The sequence below is a fragment of the Ascaphus truei genome, chromosome 15 (assembly GCF_040206685.1).
Source record: "Ascaphus truei isolate aAscTru1 chromosome 15, aAscTru1.hap1, whole genome shotgun sequence".
Lineage (NCBI taxonomy): Eukaryota > Metazoa > Chordata > Amphibia > Anura > Ascaphidae > Ascaphus > Ascaphus truei.
Genome location: NC_134497.1, coordinates 8,263,640 through 8,285,569, shown reverse-complemented (window position 1 = coordinate 8,285,569; position 21,930 = coordinate 8,263,640). Strand labels below are relative to the sequence as shown.

Here is a 21,930-nt window from a genome sequence, read left to right as displayed (position 1 = left end):
TGTGAACAGCAGCCACCAATCACAACCTCCAAGGGAGAAACGAGAGAGACCATATAGTGTAGAGGTAATACAATTATATTGTCAAAACATGATTCAAGGCTTACACGTCATGCGGTCGATGTGGGCACTCATATGTAGCAGTAGGCGGATAGCCCAGCGGCTCGCGATTCCTCTGGGTATCTGGTCACCTCTGCTCTCTCTGGAGACACTTGTATTCACACCGGAGCTTTCGTCCCTTCACTTCCGGCACGCCGAGGGACTCACAGGCTCCCGCTGCGTCACTTCCGGTGCGCCTAGGACTTCCGGATCGGATGGTAACAGTGAATTGCAAATGCCTCCCTTCTCGTGGCTGTTGGACTGGACCACTCTACGCGTTTCGTCGCTCTATCTGGCGACTTCCTCAGTGATTGGTGGCTGCTGTTCACACATAGGGCGCATCCACCCCTTAAGTTGGATGACTGTCTAAATTGACTACTTAAAATGTGAGTAGTCATTTTGGAAGAAATTTCACTTTTTTTTACTGTTTAAACATTTTTGCACTATGATAAAAAAAATTCTATTTTTTATGACTTCGAGACGAACTCCCCTGACGCTTTGAAAATTATCCATGAGAAGACAAGTGAAACAGTCTTTTTTCAAGGGTTGTAGTTTATTTTGAGGTTTTTTTCACCTTATATTTGCACTTTAAATAGGCACGTGCACCATCACTGTTTTTGCACTGTCACTGATTGTATTTATCACATTACCACTGTCACAATAGTGATCATTATTATTATCATATTTTGGGTTTGTTTTGAGCGCTATTGTTATTGTTTTCCATACAAATAATATTTGCCTTAAATAGTATTTTTCTATTTACGGGGCAGGCTTAATTATTCCTCATTTAAAGTGGCCAGATTGGATGTAACAAAGCAGAGCAATATATTTTCAGAGTTCATTAGCAAAATACTACACTGCAATTGGGTTTTAATTTGATTGTATCTTTCATTTTGCTTCTAATGGGGCAATCCCTCCTATGACCACTAATGGCAGTGGGATGTTTAATGGGTTAAACTTGATTGACAGCATTAAAAGAGGCAGTACAAACAGCCAAATTATTATTTTAATTTTTTTAAAACATAGTATTTAAGCAGGAGGTCTCCAGAGCTACAGCCCATTTATTTCAGCTTGCGGGACCCACTGCCTCCGGAGATACTTGACTTGGTAGGGGGTTCCCGTAGCTGCACTGCTAGCAGGGATCACGTAATTGCAGAGTTTCAAATGTCCCGCGTGCTGCTCGCCAATAGGAAGCCGTGATGTCATCCTGTGTGATTTTCCTTTTGGCCGAAGTGACCGGGGGCTTCGACTTTTGCCAATATACTGGCTTCACTTTGGAGGGCTGTATCTCTGGAAGCGGGGTCCCCGGAGCTGACCTTAAAGGAGCAATCCATGCAATATCCTACATGTTTGTTTGTTTTTGTTTTTAAGCTACTTTGTTGCTTGTTTAATGGGGTTCAGCCCAGGAGAGCCCCTGCTTCAGTCCTATGTTAATAAATAATAAAAGCCCATGAAATTACGCATTTAATGTCTCCATAGAAACCGTAGTCTTTTATTATCTCTACATAATCTCTTGGAATAACGGTTTGTAAAATGTTGTGCGTACTTGTTGCTTATCAAGGCACACAAAAAAAGGTACCTGCCCCAGTCCGCCGCGGGTATCCTGCTTTCTGAAGTCGCGCCGTGCATGGTGACTTCGGCAAACAGAGCGGTGATCGGCATCTCTACTTCCAATGCAGCTCTTCGGTAACTGTGGCCTTTCAGTGCCACTCGTCCCATTTCCCCTCCCCCCACCCACATTGTTTATTTCTGATCCAGATTTCTTCAACTAATTATGCTGTCCTCTTTAGCTATTAGGCTTTCATCTTTAAGGCAAGCAAATTACATTGCAATTATTTTTATTTTTAAATGAAAAGAAATACCTCTCTTTATCTAGATGTCGCCAGACTTGCAGTCCTTGGTGCTGGTGATTTTCATACAGATCTCGCTGCCCGGAAGGATTAGCTCTGCGGGTTTCCCTGCTTCTTAATGGGACCCCGCAGAGGTTAATCTTTTTGGGCCATCTGCAGGGAGTGAATACCGATATTGACCTTTCAGATGAGCTGCGCATCCATGTCCGGTCCCTGTCTCTAGCCGCCTGTACCCCCCACCGTCTGCATCCGTGCCCTCCACTTGCTGAAGGCGAGATGCGGGCTATATATCCCTCCCCCATGGTGACGTAGATGCCCATCTGTGGCTCTACATCACGAGGGTCGCTATATGACCATATCTACATGATGAGGGCTGGACAGTGTCCCCCTGCCATGTCCAGCCCCATTGGTGATGTAGATGACCAAATATGTCCATATAGCCGCCCCATATAAGGCATCTACATCTTCCAGGGGGAGGGAAATATAGGCTGCATCTCGCCTTCAGCGAGCGGGGGGGCAGAGGCGGCTGCAGACATGGCCCGGACACGGGCTAACGCGCTGCGTTAATCCTTCCGTGACGCAAGACTGGCTAGGGAAGGACCACTGGTCTAATTTTCTCCACGGCCACAAAAATAGGGAGTCTGGGACTTTTCCTTTGTGTTTGTACAAAAGAAAAGTATTGCAAATAAAACATAACCCGTATTTTATACTTTAATTGAACATGGAAAGTGTCTCGAGCAACATGAAAAAAATTAATTGTTCAATGTTATCATGGAGAGGTAATTAGGAAAAGACACCAGTGTGGGAAGTGAAATATAATCAATTATGTAGTGGTTTCTTTAATGAGAAGAGCTCATTACTTTAAGGGACTGGAAAATATTTGGGTGTACGCCCTTAATTTGGAATCTAATGCATGGTTGCCTTTGATTTCTATCTTGTAAAATTGATTTGCATTGGGTGGGAGATGACTGAGATGCTATTTGTAACTAACCCTTTGTCATAGCACCTGTTGTTACCCAAGACACTGGCGGGGCATGGCTAATATCTGTGTTTACATATATATATATATTTTTTTTTATACAGACGGTTGCTACACCTCTTGGCCAGAAGGTTTCGGTTCCAGAGACGAAAGAGCCGGTAATGAAGAAAGTCTTGGTAATGATCCCAAGGATGGAGTCCGAAGCGGCAAGTGGGCAGAAAGGGGAGCGCAGCGGCCGGTCCTGGGAGAGGGACCATAATTACAATGCAGTAAATCCAGAAAAGACTGCTGCCATTTCATCTACACTATTTTACAAATGTATGTATCACCTAGGGATTTTCCCCATAACACACACGGTTCTTTTTTTTTTTTTTTTTTCACCACTTCAAATCATCTACAGATCTTTGCTGTTGAAAATGGCTTGATGGTACCACGTAATTGTGACACAGAATTATTTAGTCTTACTTAGTTGGACACACCCTACACTGGTTTTACAGCTCACTTCTTCATTTTAGGAGCACAAGTCCTGTAATGTTTTATTTACACTTGTGGTATAAATGTGACCATATTGTGGCATGCTTCATGCTCGGGAAACTGTTGCCCAAGTTTTTAAAAGGTAGGTATTGCAGAAATAATAGGATGGTTAGAAGGGTGAACACACTGACTGTATGAGCTTACTGTCACGTCCGCTTTCCGTTTTTTCTCTTCTAGCAGCAACTAGTTCACTCAACTTCTCAAAATGTTGATTTTAGTTTGTGTCTCTAAGCTGATTATGAACCTCTTTGCCACACCACAAAATGTATATCTTTAGATTTAAAAGCAAACCGTCATTGAATCGCAGGTTGGAGGGAGCACAGTTCCAGCCAGGGCTGTCGGCTGTATGAGGCTTTACCATGCTTGCCAGCAGTCACGTCATAACAATTGGACAGTAATCTAGTTGCTTTTTCAATTATTTATTAACATGCAAATTAATGGGATTAAATAATATTTCCTATCTCCACAAAGGAGTGTGACTTGTTTTGGCTGATGTGCTGGACACAAGTTAATAGTGATGTGCATTTACAGTGCATCGATTCGGCCTCATCACCCATCATTTGGCAGAACAGATTCCTGAACCTCGCAGCATTTAATTCTACACATTGGAGTGTTTCCAGTCATGTCATACAGACCTGTCACATGTAAACACTTTTGTGCTGAAGGGGTTTTTCTTTGGCAGCCTAAAGTTTTTTTGTTTTGTACATTTGGGATATTGATACTCGGTTGTAGCTTCTCTGCCTCTTCAGACACAACCTTGTAAGCATGTGGGTTACCAAGTGGAGAGGTACTAATTGTATTTAATCCATCAAACATCAGCCTAACAAACTGTATGAAGATCTTTCCTTTAACCAGCAAGGAGTCTGCTTCAGGTAAGTGTTGATGCACGTGTAGTATTGTCATTATTCCAGAAGAATTTATTAAAAAACAAAAAAAAAACAAAGTTCCCTCATGTGAAATTTAATTTGTATGCACACTGGTGTCCAAATGTTTAGTATGATAAACGTATACACAGTTTTATTTTTTATTTTTCTCAACGTCTATCATCATACTCCACAACGAGCTGTTAATTCTGCCCTTTCATTGGCGCTCTTTGGCGTCATATTAATATTGACTCCCAGTTTTACTCTTCATGCTTGGAATCCAGTTCTGCCGCCTCGTGCACAGCATGATGTGTTTCCTAGTTGCAGCAGACACTGCCATCCCATCCTTCCACCTCCTCTACGTGTTGACCAGCTCACTGTTCTACTGACTTGTGGGCCCTCTTCAGGCAGATCTGCTGACGGGAGGCGTGACCTGAAGCCATGAGAAGGAGACTATTACAAAAGCACCTAGACCCTTAAATGGGTTGGAGGAGAGTTTTAGGTTAAAGAAGCACATACAAAGTGAGGGCATGATGATACATTTACCATATCCGTGGTAGACATACTTTTGGTGAAAACTAGTGTTTGGCACTGGCCTTTCTCTGGTTCAACAATTGTAATGTTTTCTGCACTATTACTGAAGTTGCTTTTTGAGCTCCCGTTGTAGCGTTCTCTCTGCCATATTTTGGAGACATGCCCCTGTGCAATTTACAAATTGGGAAGCCTCTGCCTTCTTCAGTAATTGGATTCTTTGCATAGTAACTAGTTGTACATAATTTCAGTGTCGTGCTTAACAGGTGCTCCCACACACTGTTGAGCTGAGTAGGCACTAAGTCGGCTCATCTCATCTCCCTGGGGACCAGCTGTAGCCCATTAAAATAGCCATTGTCCTAATAATCTTTGACAGCTCAATGGAATCTCCATACAACAGATATTTAACTGATTTGTGAACAGTTGAGCTGGAATTCTGAATTGCATAAACTTAGCAATTTTGACATTATTGGGCTTAATAGTGCAGTTCACACTTTCTTTTGAAAGACCCAGGTGCCTTTTTGAAGCATACCTGGGGACTTTTTATTTGGACTTTACAACTTTCCCTATCACCTCATTTTGTCAAAGTGATGTTCATGCTTTGTACTATATTTTCTGTATAAACCTGCATTAGGGCTCACCAAATGTATACGTTACCTGGAAGAGCGTGGAGCACATTGCAGAGTAAAGTATACTATTCAAAAATTGAGAAGCAGTGAGCATCGGTTTTACAAAGTAGTTATAGTTTTTGAAGCCACAGCGAAAACAGCTGACAGACTCCGGGTATATAAATAGGGACGTGTGGTTGCTATTTAAAACCTGGACATACTGGGAGTGCCAGACAACCTGAAGGATGACTGCACTAAACAATACTCCTGTTACCTCAGCTTGTTACATACCTGATGAGGTCTTTTCAGTCTCTACCTTTTTTCCTGATGTTGCTGCGCCTTTTGTGACAACAACTGAAGTCTCCGGTGCAGAATCCCAGCAGAAAAGCTTGAAGAGATGAGAAGGGGTTATCCCCCCTTTCCATATAATGAAACGTTTACAGTGTGTATCTTTCAGCGTGCGGATATATCAGACAGAAGACATTGGAAGCGAAAGGTTTGTTATGCATCTGTATTTAACATTGTGCAGCACTTAGATTCTCAGGCAGCGACAGAAGAACATTTTGGCCTTGATCTGTACATGGAAAGGGCAGCGGTGGCATGTGGTCAGTCAATTGATAACTTAACAGTAATGTGGCTAAGAAAATTTTAAACATTGGGTTATATTTCAAATTTTCGGAGTATAATGGCTGTGTACTTTATGAAGCGTTCGTCAGAAATAGTTTTCTGGTGAAGATTCAAATTAAACTTTATGAATAGGTTTGCCGTCTATTGATGACTTAATTCCTCAGCACATACAGATGTGATGGGGGCACTAGCTTCAGCACAGGTTTCATGACCATTAATAACAAAGTCCTGAGCTTTCGCGGGTGTGACCTTTTAAATTCTCCCCCACCCCCAGGTTTTATTTACCAATAAAACACAGAACAATATAAATAAAGAAATATTTAAAAAGCCCTGATTTTAAGCGAGTGGGAAGAAGCCGTTCAGATAGTGATCAGCAGCATTTCCCCTCAACATGCAACAAAACCACTGAGCCTGATTTCACTGATTTGGAGCCAACCCCTCCTTGGACCAATGGGGGCGAATGCTAGTGCCATATTTTATGGGGTCATATCTGGGTAAGTGATGCCTTATTTACCCAAATGTGACACCAATAAGTAATTTAAAAAAAAAAATTACGTTGGTTTGTAAAGCTGGTGCGCTGAGATTTGGGAGGGGTGTGATATCCTTATGTTAAGCAAGGACGGGAGTGACCCTCTCCTGGTGTCTTTGTTGGTTCCCTAATGAGGGTTAGGGGGAAGGGGAGAGAATAAGAGTAAAGAAAAACTAGATTTAAAAAACACTAAATTTCCCAGGAAAAATAAGGGCAGAAAAATCTGTGTGATTACCATGGTTACATGTGTTTAAGGAAACTAATGACACTGTTAAATTATTTACAAAAGGTGGCTCTGTTTCGACTACAATGCCTCGCACCTTTAAAAACCCACAAATCATTTTGGAATCCCAGTGCCTTTTAACTTCCTCTGTGCACATGTAGAGACACTCCGTGTAAGAAGGCTGCTGCTGCTGCTGCGAGAGAAAACACATTTTCTGTCAACATGATTCCCACAATACAGTTTAACTGCACCCCAACCTCTTGAAAGAGCTCTGCTAGTTTGTAACTGCTGCATACGTTCAATTCATGCATTGCACAAGGTGCCAATAAATCATCATGCTCCTTAGCTAATGTTGCGCTTCAATCAAAATCTTTCATTTGCTGCCACATCTGTGGCTCTAATACCAATTAAACCTGTTGATTATTAAAGCAGTTATAGGTGGATGCTATGCACCTGCTTATAAGCCTCTTTGATGCCCAACTAAGGAAAGAAGTGGAACGTCTTCCTCCACACAGATACTCTGGCCTCCGAATGAGGTGTCCGTCCCGTCTTTAAGCCCATACTACTTATTAATAGGAAAGTCTGTTATTACAAGTTCAGGTTCCTCGTTGGTTACCAATCTGAAACCCACTTGAGCCCTCATATTTTTGTGCATTTTATTTAATAAGCTGCTTTTGCACATAGCTATAATTATTCCATTTTAAACCTGTCAGTTTTTGGAGTCTGGTAGGTGAATAATCAACATGCTGTATATAAAATAAGTGTGTGCCACACTTAATTCTGAATTAACCTGTGATTTAATTGACCCAGTTCCCAAACACCAATTCAATCATCAGAATGTGTGAACTATTGTAATTTTTTTTACAGGCTAGTCCATCATATACTACTTATTAGACGATAAGGTGTCGGGGTTCTGCTACTGGTTAGTAGTTTATAAAACCTTGCTGCTAGGAGGTTCAAGAAGGGACATAGTGTAAGAAAATAAATGTAAGTGAAGGTAGTGCTAGATGCCAGAATGGTAGAAAGTGAATACCGGTACAATCCTTTGGGAAATGTGACACGGGGGGAGGATTTATTCTACATACACGAGTGACTGACAGATTCAGACCTCCGCCTCTTCACTCTGAGTTGCCCAAGAATGCCCAGTCGCTCTGTTGGAAAGATCTTCTGTTTTGGTCCTTGGCTGCTTTGGAGGGTGCCAGAATAATGCTGCCTGGATGTCGGTCGGTGGCATACATATATTTAAAGAATACGGAGTGATGCTTTGCGAGTGGCAGTGCCCATCAGTACATATGACCATCTTAACCCTTTTAGGTTCCAGCTTGAACTTCCTAGTTGCAATAATTATTTAGCAGCTTATGTAACTATTTTTGCATAGTACTTAAAACATTAGTTCACAGTTCTCTAAATATCAGCAAGGCAATGTAAATCCTTGGGGAATGAGATTGCAGATTCTGCTTTGATATTGAGTCAGCCAGGAGGAGGGAGGAGAGAAATAGCATGAGTGAGTTTGCATTTAACAATATATATATATATATATATACATATACACACATACACCCCCATATATTAACAGGACATGTGCAATATGACACTACGGCATCTAACTTATATTCACTTCTGAAATCAACAATCGCACGTTTACCAGTCCACTATTCCCAATCAAACATCAAAATCAGTTCTTAGCCCCTTTTCTGCAAGAAAAACTGCTGCACGCCTTTCAGTTTGCAGGGGGGGAAGTAAGTCTTCCATTTGTTAGTTTATTGAGAATCTTCCTCCGTAACAATACAGAGTGAACCCCACTTGTCTGGCGAATTTACAAGGACGTAATGGTGTGCTGACCGCCGTGTAATCGCTAATCACCAGCGGCAAAACTGGAAGAATTCTAACCACTGGACTAATGTTGAGTTGTTGGCTGGCAGCCATGCTCTAGAAACCAGTGTTTGTAACCAGTGGCACATTTATAAACAATTATTTTTCCTTATTCCCAACATTTGAATGGATGGCTAATTAGGGAATGGTAACAACACCGTGCAGTTATCGACATAAAACTTGCAGAACAGAGTAATTGCCAAGTGTTTGTTTCGTAAGATTAGTAACTTCTGAACATTTGTGATTCGAAAAGCTGACACGCAACATCAACATTCTTCGCCCAATGAAATGCGTTGCGACCTGCGTGGGATGTAGCTTACTCAATGAGTGATGTGATTCACTTTGTTAATCCCGGGGGGACTTTATCATATTCTGGTATTGTACGAAGGCAATCTAATACAGCACTATGTGCAGTTCTGGGGTTCCCCAGATACCAATGAAATTATAGAGCTTAAATCTCCCTCCAGGAGAAACAAAATGGCTGCCAAATCTTGGGCATTGAGGAAACTACAACACAATCAGTTTCAGCCTCCTAATGGCTGATTATTTAAATCTCACCTTTTAATTAAAATAAGGCAGTAATACCAGTAAATATCTTGGAAACCAGGGGGCAGGAGGTGTCTTGCATTGAAAATAGCACATTTGAGCTCTGAAGGATCCCATTCCACTACTGTAACAAATGATTAGAAGGGGGGGATTGCTGTAACAACCGATTCAGTTTTGAGACATTTGGATTTCATGGAAAACCCACTTGTTCTTGATACAATTTTCACTGCAGTTAATCGGTTAGATCATTTTCTTGTTTATACACAAGCAGAGAAAGTGGGTTTCTTCTGTAAAAACATTGCTGACCTCACTGGCACACATTTTTGCTGGAGTGGAGCAGATTCCTCCAAGTTAAAATAAAGGTAAAATAGTTTAAGAAACTGAAACCTAGCTAGGCTATTTTTTGTTTTGTTTTTACACTTTGTGTAACTGCTTATTTGGCAGCTGGCAAATCTTTACCAGTGGTTTCCTCTGGTCATTTGTAAAAACGAAATTTAAAGCAGAAAGGGGGGAAAAAAACATTGTACATTTGAGATTTCCAGATAGATGCAAAAAAAATAGAGCACAGCCAAACAGGAGCAGGGAGAGGATCCAGTAATACAAAAACCTTTATTGGAGTATACAAAGCATAGAGGAAAACCTCCTACGCATTTCTAACGATAGGTTCTTTATCATTTGAGATTTCCACAGTTGTATAATGCAAATTATCAGCATGTTCGGTATAGTAATGAGGTAACAAAATAAGCCTTAGGGTTTAATCGGAGACGGGTTGTTTTACACACCAATCTGAAATGGGCTATGCCATTTTATGATCGTTCTTGGTTTTTCGCTGCTCAGTTTAGATGTGAATTATTATTTGTCATCTTAACTCTGTGCCTAGGACAGACTTGGAAACGAGAGGTAACTCAATGTATTACTTCCTGGTAACACATTTTATAAATAAATAATGCACAAGTTTGGATAGTCTTTGGAAATCACTGCCGTATCTAATTTGAAATTATAGGTGAAAATGTTTTGAATATGGTCCTTTTCATACAAAACTTATTCTTCAGTGTTACTATGTGCATGTTAAAATAGTGAGAATAAAATTAGGTTTAAAAAACAAAAAAACAACCACCCGGTCTCACTTTAGTTTGTGTGCATAAGTTCAATGTGGAGTCAGTGCTAAGAAAAGCCTGTACAAAAGCTAAAGAGAAGGCATCATGAAGGCAAGATTAGACTAGATGTAGACGTGAAGGATCAGGGTGAGTTGTGGCAACTTGGATAACTACAGAAGAGGGCATATTTGAAGTAAATTGACTGTGAGGGGATATATGGTTTTGGATGGAGGAGAATTTAGAGGAATAAAACTGCAAACAGCAGAGGGATATTAGAAATAGATCTTGAAACATCTACCCAGTCTATCTCTGAGACACAAAAACTGCATAAATAGTAGTTTGTCCATAGCTTGAGCAAATTTTTTTAGAAAATTTGATGCTTGCTACTAATATTTTTTTTTTTCTACCAGTAATAGCTTGTAAACATGGAAGCAGGAACTGGCAGTAGCTATTGACAAGACAGGCCTTACCTATTGCAAAGTCTAACCCTATATCTCAATTTTTCCCATCAGTCCTTTCGTAGGGGGGAGGGGATAAGTATTTGCCACTAATGGGAGGTTGATCAATGTGACCCACACTCTTCCAATTAAAAAATGTACTCACATTTCTTGAGTTTATCACCCTACAGCTTCCATATGTTGATGCAGATTTTCATGATTCTCCAGGGTGTCACATACCCCCATCTATTTTACAGATCGCTAGAAACTAAAATGGCCAACGTGGAGGGACTACAAGCCTGATAAAAAGAAAATATAGCCTGATAAAAATATATAGCCTTCAGGGCTTGTAGTGTCACTTTAACATCTACTACAACATGGCAAATATGTAACATGTCTCTTTAATGCAACCGGTATTTAACATGGCAATATGAAAGTATAAGTCTGCTATGTATTTAATAGATTGTAACTATCTTTATTTTTTATGGGAGTATTCCATTTATCCTTTCTTTACCAATGCACTAATTTCAATGGAAGAAGGGCTTACATTGGATCGGTTAGATGGAACTGTACCTCAGTCTTTGATACCTGCTCTCCAATTCCGTTGCTGGGTTTTAGGATGGGCAAGAATGTTACATCTAAATTGAAACAAAATTATTCTCTCTGAAATTGCATTATTCTAAAATGCAGAAAACCCAAGGAATGTCTAGAGCAGGGGAGCGCAATGTTTTTCCCCTGCGCCCCCCTGCCAGCTGTCCCCCTCTCCTCCTGCCCCCCCTGTTTTCCTTGACTCAGATGTCAGGATATCACATTGCCATGGCAAAGTAACGTCACATGACCCTGCATCGTCGTTTGATGCTGCGTTGTCATGGCGACATCACCAGGAGCCATCTGAATCAAGGTAGGGAGAAGTTTACAGAGGCCTTGCAGCTCTCGACATTCATTTAAATGTCTTCGGGAAGTGCGTGGGGCCTCTGTAAACCCTGCGCCCCGCACTTTGCGCACTTCTGTAATAGCGAGTCTGAGATCAGATGCATTGTAAGGAACCTCAACCCTCTCTAATAGCGCGTCTGAGATCAGATGCATTGTAAGGAACCCCGACCCCCCTCTAATTGTGCTTCTGAGATCAGTTGCATTGTAAGGAACCCCAACCCTCACTAATAGCGCTTCTGAGATCAGATGCATTGTAAGGAACCCCAACCCTCTCTAATAGAGCTTCTGAGATCATATGCATTGTAAGGAACCCCAACCCTCTAGTAGCGCTTCTGAGATCAGATGCATTGTAAGGAACCCCAACTCTCTAATAGTGTGTCTGATATCAGACACAGTGTAAGGAACCACAACCCTCTCTAATAGTGTGTCTGAGATCAGATGCATTGTAAAGAACCCCAACCCTCTCTAATAGCGCTTTGGAGAGCAGATGCATTGTAAGGACCTCCAACTCTCTCTAATAACGCGTCTGAGATCAAATGCATTGTAAGGAACCCCAACCCTCTCTAATAGCGTGTGTGAGATCAGATGCATTGTAAGGAACCCCAGGCCTCGTTAATAGCATGTCTAAGAGCAGATGAATTGTAAGGAACTCCAACCCTCTCTAATAGTGCATCTGAGATCGGATGTATTGTAAGGATCCCCAACCCTCTAAATAGCGTGTGTGAGATCAGATGCATTGTAAGGAACTCCAACCCTCTCTAATAGCGCGTCTGAGATCAGATGCATTGTAAATTCTTCTGTATTTGGTGCAATTTGCAAATGGCCTGAAAATTACAGGGAACCCTTTAGAGATTCCCAGGGAACCCAAGGGTTCCTAGGAACCCCTGTTGAAAAACACTGGTCTAGAGAAATATATAAATACTCCCTTTCCACCAATCTTTATTTTGGTCACTGCTTCACAGGTAAAATTAAGGATGGTAATGCTGCATATTTAAAGCAGGATTTCGTAGTTGGGATTTTTAATCCAAAATAAATCTTACCTATAAATAGTGTGAGCGTGACCATACATCTAACTTCTCAACTTGGGTTTAGAGAATTGAAAAAATATATATTTATTTTTAATTGTTACTCCTGCTCTTTACCCAACCCCATACTCTCCTGTCATATACGCTAATTATTGCAATACCAACAGATATGCCACAATATGTGCATGACGGCAGTTTTATTGTTGAGAATTACAGTGCTCTGGAAAACAGATGAGCATTTTTTTATTTCGTAAGTGGAACATTCTCCTGTCCTACTGCCTCATAGCCTGAAGAGATATGGACAGATTAAAAGAAAATTTAATATTGGTGCAATCAATCTTTCTTTTGTGTATATCCTTCTAAATTAAATGACCTGCTGGTTGTTTAGCGACTTGACTCGGGGCCCATAACCAAAGCGAAATGCAGCGGCTTGGAATTTGTCCACTGCTTGATTTCTGACCATGCATTTTGCTACTTACTTTTCCACTCACTGACTAGGGCCGTATTCTACTTATGCTGAAGCGACTATTTGAGGTATATGTTTCAGATCCATATCCGCATAGACTTTATGGGACTTTTCATCCAAAAATGGCTCAAACGACTTCTTCAGAATATATATCTATATCTAATACAACGGAAATAGCCGTGTTAGTCCAGTTGCGATAGTGCAGAATAAATGAGTTCTTCAGTATTAGGTGATACCTTTTTTATTTTGACAAACAATTTACAGCCACCCCACCCCCCATCCCCAATTCTCACCTTCCTTATCTCTGTTTTAACACCCTTCCAGTGCCTACCCCACCTCATATATATCTCTCTGTTCTTAATTCTTTCTTTTTTTCTTTTCTTTTTTTTTTCCCAATCCCTGTCTAAGTCATAGAACCCTTTGTATATTAGTATTGCCGACCTGAGGAAGAGAGGAAAACTCTCGAAAGCTTGTCCTATGACATAAATTGTTAGTGTTAGTCCAGATAAAAAAGGTATCACCAAATACTGAAAACTCATTTATTCTGTAATATATATATATATATATATATATATCCTTCCTCGTAGTCTTTAGCAGGTCAACGTTTACTTGTTTTCTGTAACAGGCTCACAATACAATGATTTTATGGTGATGGCCCTTTGAATTGGAAGAGCCTTTATTAAATATGCTGCTTCCCAGCTCTCGTTAAGAGATTGACTACAAACAAATTAATTAGACTAATATCTTCCCCGGAACCGCTTGGTGGCTTCACTACTTATTAAATAAGAGCCTTATGGGGTTATTTATTAAGCTCTGGTACAAGTTAACGCACCCAAACATTAACTTACATTTAAATCATTGGGTGTTGACGCCCTTTGGATGTGTTCACCCGTAACAGAGCTTGATGAATCCGTGGGTAAGATTATGAACGCAGCGTTGTCTTTTAGTTACCTATAGAGGACAGTAGCCTGTTACTACTTCTCTTATGAACAGACGTTTAATTACTGGGTGACCTCAGTTCCCACCCTTTTCACTACCCGAGTCCATGAAATGGCTGGCTCCAGAAGTCCGTCCCCATCTATGACAAAATTCGTATTGAAACCCTTCTTGGGGTCTGCATGCATATACAAAACTTTACATAATACGAACTCTATTTCTGTGAAAGACCAACCTTCGATTCCCATAGGGTTTAGGCGTGAATTTAAAAATGTCGAGAGAGAGCAGTAACCAGCATAGACTGAATATTGTTTGTACGGCTAGTAATTGCAACAGGATACACCAGGTGAAATTCGACACTTTATACTATAATATAGACCATTGTAAAGTATTTCTGGCCCAGTGTTCTTGTGTATTTTTGCAACTAACATACGTGGGTCTTGACTTCTAAAATATGACTTGTATCTACTACTTGTGCTTACTTTAATGCTTTTAGCATGACTATGTTCCGATCCCTGGGGCAGCTCGCATTGTGACCCTGTGCAAGTCATTTTATTTCCTTGTGTCTTCGGCCCCACATTACATTGTAAGTAAGGAATTGTTGAGCCTGGAAAATTCGGTGTGCATTAACGCTATGTAAGAGGGAGAACAACCTACAATTCTAAATGGTCTTCTGAAATAAATCATATACAAAATCCTATAATAAAGGCAGTGGTAGGCAACACGATATACCTCAAGCCCTCTAAAGGTGCACAGGCAGAAAGGACGTTGCAGCTGCAGGTAGGAGATTCTCCCGGCATCCTTCAGTCAGCTTAATTCCGGCACACTGGTGAATACTGTCCCACTCCGCCTTACATTGTGAACCAGTGATTCGTGTTGGGAGAAGCTACTATCCACACGGCAACATCTCCACTCTGCACTGGGGAGAGCCCCTGAGGGTTCGCCTGTTGCCCACCAATGGTTCAAGGCCTTAAAGCAGGCTGGTTTTGTGCATATTTTCCCCATTTTCTGATTTAGTATGCAGTTGAGTCTATTACATTGCGAAGTAACCATTCTTTTATTATGAGCAGGATAAAACTAGGTTGACGAACATGTTACGTTGAGTGGAATTCTAACCGTGCGCATTTCAGTTTGAAACGTTTTCACTTTTTTTAATGACATTTTATTTATTTTGGCAGCTGAGAAGGAAGAGGAAAATGAAAATAAGAAAACGGAAGCTCCTCCACCTGCCATAAAAGCACCCACTTCCCCAACCTCCGCTGCAGTGATGATGATGATGGTGAAACCAATTTCTTCCCTTCCAAGAATACCAATGTTGAAGAAGACATTGTCCTCCTCACCCACTATACCGGCAGCACGGCCTGTTCCTGGGAGCTCCAAAAATATATTACACCAGAAAGTCCAATCTCGGCACACCATGTCTGCTATCACTAAAGCATCACCAATTCCCAGAAAAGCCCCAGCACCCACTACCTCCGCTGTGTCCAGTCTGAAGAAGATAATCCCCTCCAACTTGTCCTCTGGGCTTAAGAAACCATCAGGAGCGTCTTCATCTTTCACCGTTTCCTCTGTACCTAATCAACAGCCCAAGCCAACATCCAGCTCCTCTCCGCCAGTACCCAACACACAGATTCGGCAGAACATACGTCGATCACTAAAGGAGATCTTGTGGAAGAGGTGGGAGGGGTTTTACCTGGGTATTGTATTTTGGGGAATGGTTACGCCTAAACATTGCAACTCAATTTAACAATAGCAGTATAGACCATGAGAACAAGGCGTAAAGTTGATGCTTGTATGGTTTTGTAATCTCTTAAATCTACACTCGTTCAGGGTTGCTTTTTTATTTTAAACCTTTTATTATAAAAATATTTTTTTAATACAAAGCAGGTGTACTCAAAAGCAACAAAAAAAAACCCATCCTAACTTGAATAGTATACTGATGTTAAACATAAAACTCTAAAACATAATGGAAAACGTTATGGCAAGAGAAAATCTAGAATGTCTCACTTTATTATGACAATAAGAGTCAAACTTAGAACATGATCTAAGAGGCAAGAGATATATGGGACTGTAAGGGAAGCAACGGATTGTAATAAGTGATCAGTATCATCACAGGCTACGGTCGTTAAAAGAAAATATTTGGAGAATGCATGTAAACTGGTGTTCAATCCCCTGTCGCCATAGAGTCAACGACAGTGACGATCTGGTTATGACTGAGAATGACGTTGCAAAGATTGCGATGAACATTGAAAAGGAAATGTTCAACTTATTTCGTGATACGGACAGCAGATACAAGAGCAAGTATCGCAACATCATGTTCAACCTCAAGGATCCAAAAAATCAGGTTTGTGGTCTCCTTGAAACTGTTAACAGACATAAATACACCTCACTGCTCATCCCCTCCAGTGCTGTGGTGCCTGCTTGTGTGTATGAATATAGATGTATACAGATTTGTATATTTTTAAGGTTATAAGTTTCTGCTTGCGTGTCATTTTCCAATTTTCACTTATTACAATTGTAAGTGAAAATGTGCAGATGTGAATGTATTAAGGCGCAATCTTATATACCGGTGATGAAGTGAAAACGTGCTACTCTGGTGGACTGAAAGGGATTGCTTACATATTGTGTTTATGCAAAATCGCTGCAGTTGTAAGCTGTACGAGGATGTGCCGCTTGTTTTACTGTATGTTCTGTTTGTTACTCGTCGGTTTTTTGCACCTCTGAATTAAAACGAAGAACCTTGCTTTGTAGGGACTATTTCACCGAGTCCTTCGTCAAGAAATTTCCCTGGCAAAGTTGGTGCGTTTAAAGCCGGAGGACCTTGTGTCCAAGAGGATGTCTTTCTGGAAAGAAGCAGGGACCAAATCTGTGAGTTGTGTTTTCTATGTGATAGCATTGTTAAATTCGGTCACTGGTGCATACCTGGGAGTCTTACAAGTAAAAGCAACTATGTTCGTTTAAATTTGGTCGTAACTTCACTCCAGGAGGGCCCTCAAGTGGATGTATTGTGACAATTGCCATCATTTGCTCTTTTGAAAAATGTGTAGAGTAAGCCATTACTTATCCCTTTTTTGACAATGTCTGGGGTGAAAACAGCTCTATCCTTACATGTAATGTATGGGTTATTGGGCATACTGTAAATGCAGTTAGTTATTGAGATAACAGTGTATTTCTTACATGTTCCTGGCTCTGCTGTGGGATTGTGAGGGGTGTCATGGTCTGAACACCAGGATTAGTTTCACAGTCTTTGATGCTTTCATAGTGTCAATAGGTATTATTAGTGTGTATATACTGTTACCACAATCACATTAAGATTTTAACATTAGTTATGTACTGTATATATTTCAAAGAGAACTGTTTATCATAGGAATAAATCTGAATTTAGAACCATCAAAGTTAGGAATCAATGACTAATGAACACCCAAAACGAACTCAAGCGACAGCATTAATAGCCAGGTTATTTCATTTCTTAAGTGTGCATTTGTTAAAGATGTTATTTCTTTCCAACAGGGTTTATTGAAAAATAAGACCCGGGTGGAACACAAGACTTCTTCAGTTAAACAAGCAGCTGTTGACATGGAAGATTCCCCTCCCATGTCCGATACAGATACAGTGAGTATGAGCTATAGCAAAAAATAAAGAAAATAAGTCTTCCATGGAATGTTGTAAAAACTGTGATTGGGCCAATACGTACATGTAATGTGAATTAATTCAACCTTTTACAACTTGAAGTCCAGCAGAGCCTGTTTATTAACCATATTCTAGGTGTTTGTATAGATCCTTGTTACATGGTGGCATTTGATACTTGGTATGCTTGTTATACTGTGAATGAAACTTTTCTATGTTGTCCTTTTATTGCGTTTATTTGCATTTAATATGAACAAAAAAACTGTTACGTAATTTAGGAGTTTCAATCCTTTTAGTCCTGGGCATACCTGCAGCGCATTGCTGTGCACTCCAGGCCGGTTTACCATTGGGTAACTGGTCACATCGTTGCTTCTTGGCCCTGGATTCTCCGATTTGTAGTTCTCCCTGCAAATGGATTTGTAATGAAACTCGCGGAAACATTCTTGCCAGTAAATGTGTTTTAACCTTATAACTTCTTTGTTTACTTCAGGAACAGCAGGAGACGGTGGTTCGTGTTGCACCACCTGAAAAAAGCAGCTCTGTCCTACCTGACATTTTCAGCAGCATGTTAAACGACACCACGAACCAGCATCGTGCTCATCTTTTTGATCTGAATTGCAAAATCTGTACAGGTGAGATCATCCATGCTACCAAGAAGAATAAAATACTGTATGGTGGATAATACCAGTTTCAAACACGCCAACAGCTGCTCTGCAACAAGAAGGGCTTGCAGCATAGTAATGAAAGTAAAACTTACAAAGCTTAGTCTTAGGCTCCTTTAGGTCTTCATATTTAGGTGGCTCACTCATTGCTGAACCTATCTGTATCACTTACAGGTCAGATGCCAGCTGACGATGAGCCCCCACTTAAGCGTCAAAAAACCTTGCCAGGAGCTGTGAAGAAAACAGAAGTCAAACAAAAACCGGAACCCAGAGCTGAGAGTTGTGAAGCGACACCACCTCGCCTGTCTGCTGACGACCAATCTGAAGCATCCATGGAAATCACTGACCGCACTGAAATTGCCCCTGAGCCAACCCCCGAGAGAATGTCCTTCCCCCCAGCTTCCCCCATGTATTCTGAGACACCTTTCCCTATCCACGGACCTTTGTACCCTTCTGCCGGTCTGGTGACCACCGTCACTGTATCTGGCAGGGACCCTAGAAGGGCAGTCAATCGTCCATCTGCCACAGTGTCCTCTGCCCCAGACACCAACTCCAGTACCATGCCAGGCAATGAAGAAACACCAGCAGAAGTATCCGCACCTGTTCCTCCCACCTTCACTGCGCCCAAATCAATATTAATGAAGTCACTTGCCTCACCTGACCCCAGATGTTTAGCAGCTTCATCACCAAACATCAAGTGCGTAATCTTAGTCTGTTAGCTGTTTTAAAGGGACAGGGAGATAAAGTAGGACTGTTAATGGTCAAAGAGAGATATCACAGAGTCTTGAATCCGGTTCCTTTACCCATAGGCTCATCACAGTGTTGATGTTTACTTTGTGCAATAGTGTTTGTTCTGTGGTTAACTATTATTCACCTATTTGTTGCTCTGGAGGAATGTAAAAGTTTGCTAACATCAGTTAATCTGCTGGATTTGGAGAGTTTTATCTAATCACCCAACTTCGGCAGTGCTTTATGAATACCACCACCTCTGCTTTATAAACTGTTCACTTCTTTATCCAGGTGTGATGACGATGTCAATAACACAAATATACATTGGCTTTATCCATTAATGTCTACACACAAGTAAAGCAGCAGACACAGACACCATTAGAGGGCATTTCTTACACGGATTTAGGTTCTAATCACAGATGAGGTGCATGATCTTTTCATTCCAAAATTACAGGTTCAAAGTTATTTGGAGATCACCACCACCCTGTTTTTTTTAAATATTTTTCATAATCTATTTATTATACTAATAATTCAGGCCTTACTGATAAAGGGCACAAGAACAGAGCAGCCCAGCATCACTGATAATGAGAGTTTGAGAACACAATCATACAGAGACCTATATCACAGTTACAAATCAATGGATAACTAATACACCCAGCCGGAAATGTTTTAATCATTGATTCGTTTCTTTAAATACTGTTAAAGTCTGGTTGCGAGCACCGCAATAACCAGTTTAACTTCATCATTTGCTTTTTATATTGTCTACTTTGCGTAGTGTCTGAAAATATGGTATTGGGACATTAATTAAAACAACGATAAATCTGAAATAAAAGTAAAGTGCAGGATTTTCAGCGCTCGTGCTGCAGTTGTTTTGATAGGATTAATCCCTGTGCTGCACGTGCATGGAGCGTCTCCCCAAGAGCTCCCACTTCAGAGGTGATCCCCCCTCGAAGGGGGGGAGGACACCCTGAGAAACAGAGAAGAAAAAAAATGCACAAAAGCGCACAAGGGAAGGGATTAGTATTGATTTATTAAAACAAACACATAAACAGCTGAGGGGATCCAACCCCTCCTCAGCTCAAAGGAGTAGCTGCCTAGAAATATAAAAACCATATATATGGTCTCTAAACATATACAAATCTAACACAGTAAACCAGACACAACATAAGAAAAAACACACAATCAATGTAAAATAAACAAAGAAAGTATTAACAGCTCAAGGAAGTAAGGGTTAAAACCGCCATAGAGAGCTCTCTATGGCGGTTTTAACCCTTACTTCCTTGAGCTGTTAATACTTTCTTTGTTTATTTTACATTGATTGTGTGTTTTTTCTTATGTTGTGTCTGGTTTACTGTGTTAGATTTGTATATGTTTAGAGACCATATATATGGTTTTTATATTTCTAGGCAGCTACTCCTTTGAGCTGAGGAGGGGTTGGATCCCCTCAGCTGTTTATGTGTTTGTTTTAATAAATCAATACTAATCCCTTCCCTTGTGCGCTTTTGTGCATTTTTTTTCTTCTCGATAAATCTGAAATAACTTGTTTTGCTGTTTAAACTAGTACTGTACATCTTGGGCAAAAAGATTTGATGTTGTTTTTTTGTGACCCTCTTTTTTTTTTTTTGGTTTAATTTTTACAGCGTCCCAGAGATCCGACCGACCCAGGATGGAGACACATCCCTCTTTCTTTCACGCCTCAGTCCTATATGGAAAGGATTTATTAACATGCAATCTGTGGCCAAGTTTGTTACAAAAGCATACCCTGTATCTGGGTCTGTTGAATACCTGAATGAGGTTAGACAATGCTACATGTTATCTCCCATCGTCCAATTTCAAACATTTATGTTTATAAATAATTTGATCCTTCGACTTTTTAAAATGAAACCGGAAGTGAACCGCTGGTGTTCCATAGTGTGCCTACAAACCGCCAAATAAAAAATTAATTGATTTGGAAATGGGACCAGTACATATCTAGATTAAAAATTATATTTCTGCTTGATCACATACAGAAGTTACATTTAAGGTCCGTGATTATTGTAAAGCCAAGTATCTCCTTGGAAAGAACTGTACATAAAGTCTTCATCTCTGCCGTAGTTTTTCATTCCACTCTGTTCAGATTACGTGGGAAATGACACAAACGGCACAAAATGAACCTGTTGGTAAATGTACATTACTATGCAGTGTCGTGAGAAAGAGTTCTGGTATAGGATAGTGGCCATTGCCAAGGAGGCAGCTTCACTGTTAAGACATACCCATATTTACCAAACAGATGCAAAGACATCTGGTACAAGGTGTGTCCTGGTAGCCCTTTCACTTGAATGAGCCTGGATGTGCTGCGTTATGGCATAGCACCACTTAGGGAATATGGGCCATAGCCATTTTTATCAATCCATGTCTTCCTCACAAATTACATTTTCGGTTTATCTTTTTCAATAGTAATTAATCGTCCAATATTTCTCGCCTAGGATTTACCGGACACGATTCACATAGGTGGAAGGATCTCACCGAAGACCGTGTGGGATTATGTCGGCAAACTCAAATCCTCGTTGTCAAAGGTACTAATGGAGGCTCGTATATCTCGCCCACTGGGACAGCCATGCCCATGAGTAACTGCAGCATTATAGAGAAATAAGATGCATAGAAAGTCTTCCCAATCATGCACTATTACTACACCATTATTAAAAGGAAATTCATTGTGGGGGTAACACAATCTTCCCAATAGTCAACTCCTCTTGGCTACTGTGGGGAAAAGGGGTATGA

General features: G+C 40.7%; 1 protein-coding gene across 12 annotated transcripts in view; it reads left to right on the top strand.

Moving 5' to 3' along the window:
• DIDO1 (death inducer-obliterator 1) overlaps nucleotides 1-21,930 on the top strand; it is a 55,588-nt gene that overhangs the window by 24,556 nt on the left and 9,102 nt on the right. For all 12 annotated transcript variants that reach the window (XM_075571445.1, XM_075571451.1, XM_075571452.1 and 9 more), the window contains 9 exons: nucleotides 3,030-3,243; nucleotides 15,331-15,829; nucleotides 16,337-16,496; nucleotides 16,904-17,020; nucleotides 17,663-17,764; nucleotides 18,270-18,411; nucleotides 18,616-19,138; nucleotides 20,811-20,964; nucleotides 21,636-21,725. In XM_075571445.1, the coding sequence (XP_075427560.1) occupies nucleotides 3,030-3,243; nucleotides 15,331-15,829; nucleotides 16,337-16,496; nucleotides 16,904-17,020; nucleotides 17,663-17,764; nucleotides 18,270-18,411; nucleotides 18,616-19,138; nucleotides 20,811-20,964; nucleotides 21,636-21,725 (2,001 nt within the window). The remainder of the gene's footprint in view (nucleotides 1-3,029; nucleotides 3,244-15,330; nucleotides 15,830-16,336; nucleotides 16,497-16,903; nucleotides 17,021-17,662; nucleotides 17,765-18,269; nucleotides 18,412-18,615; nucleotides 19,139-20,810; nucleotides 20,965-21,635; nucleotides 21,726-21,930) is intronic.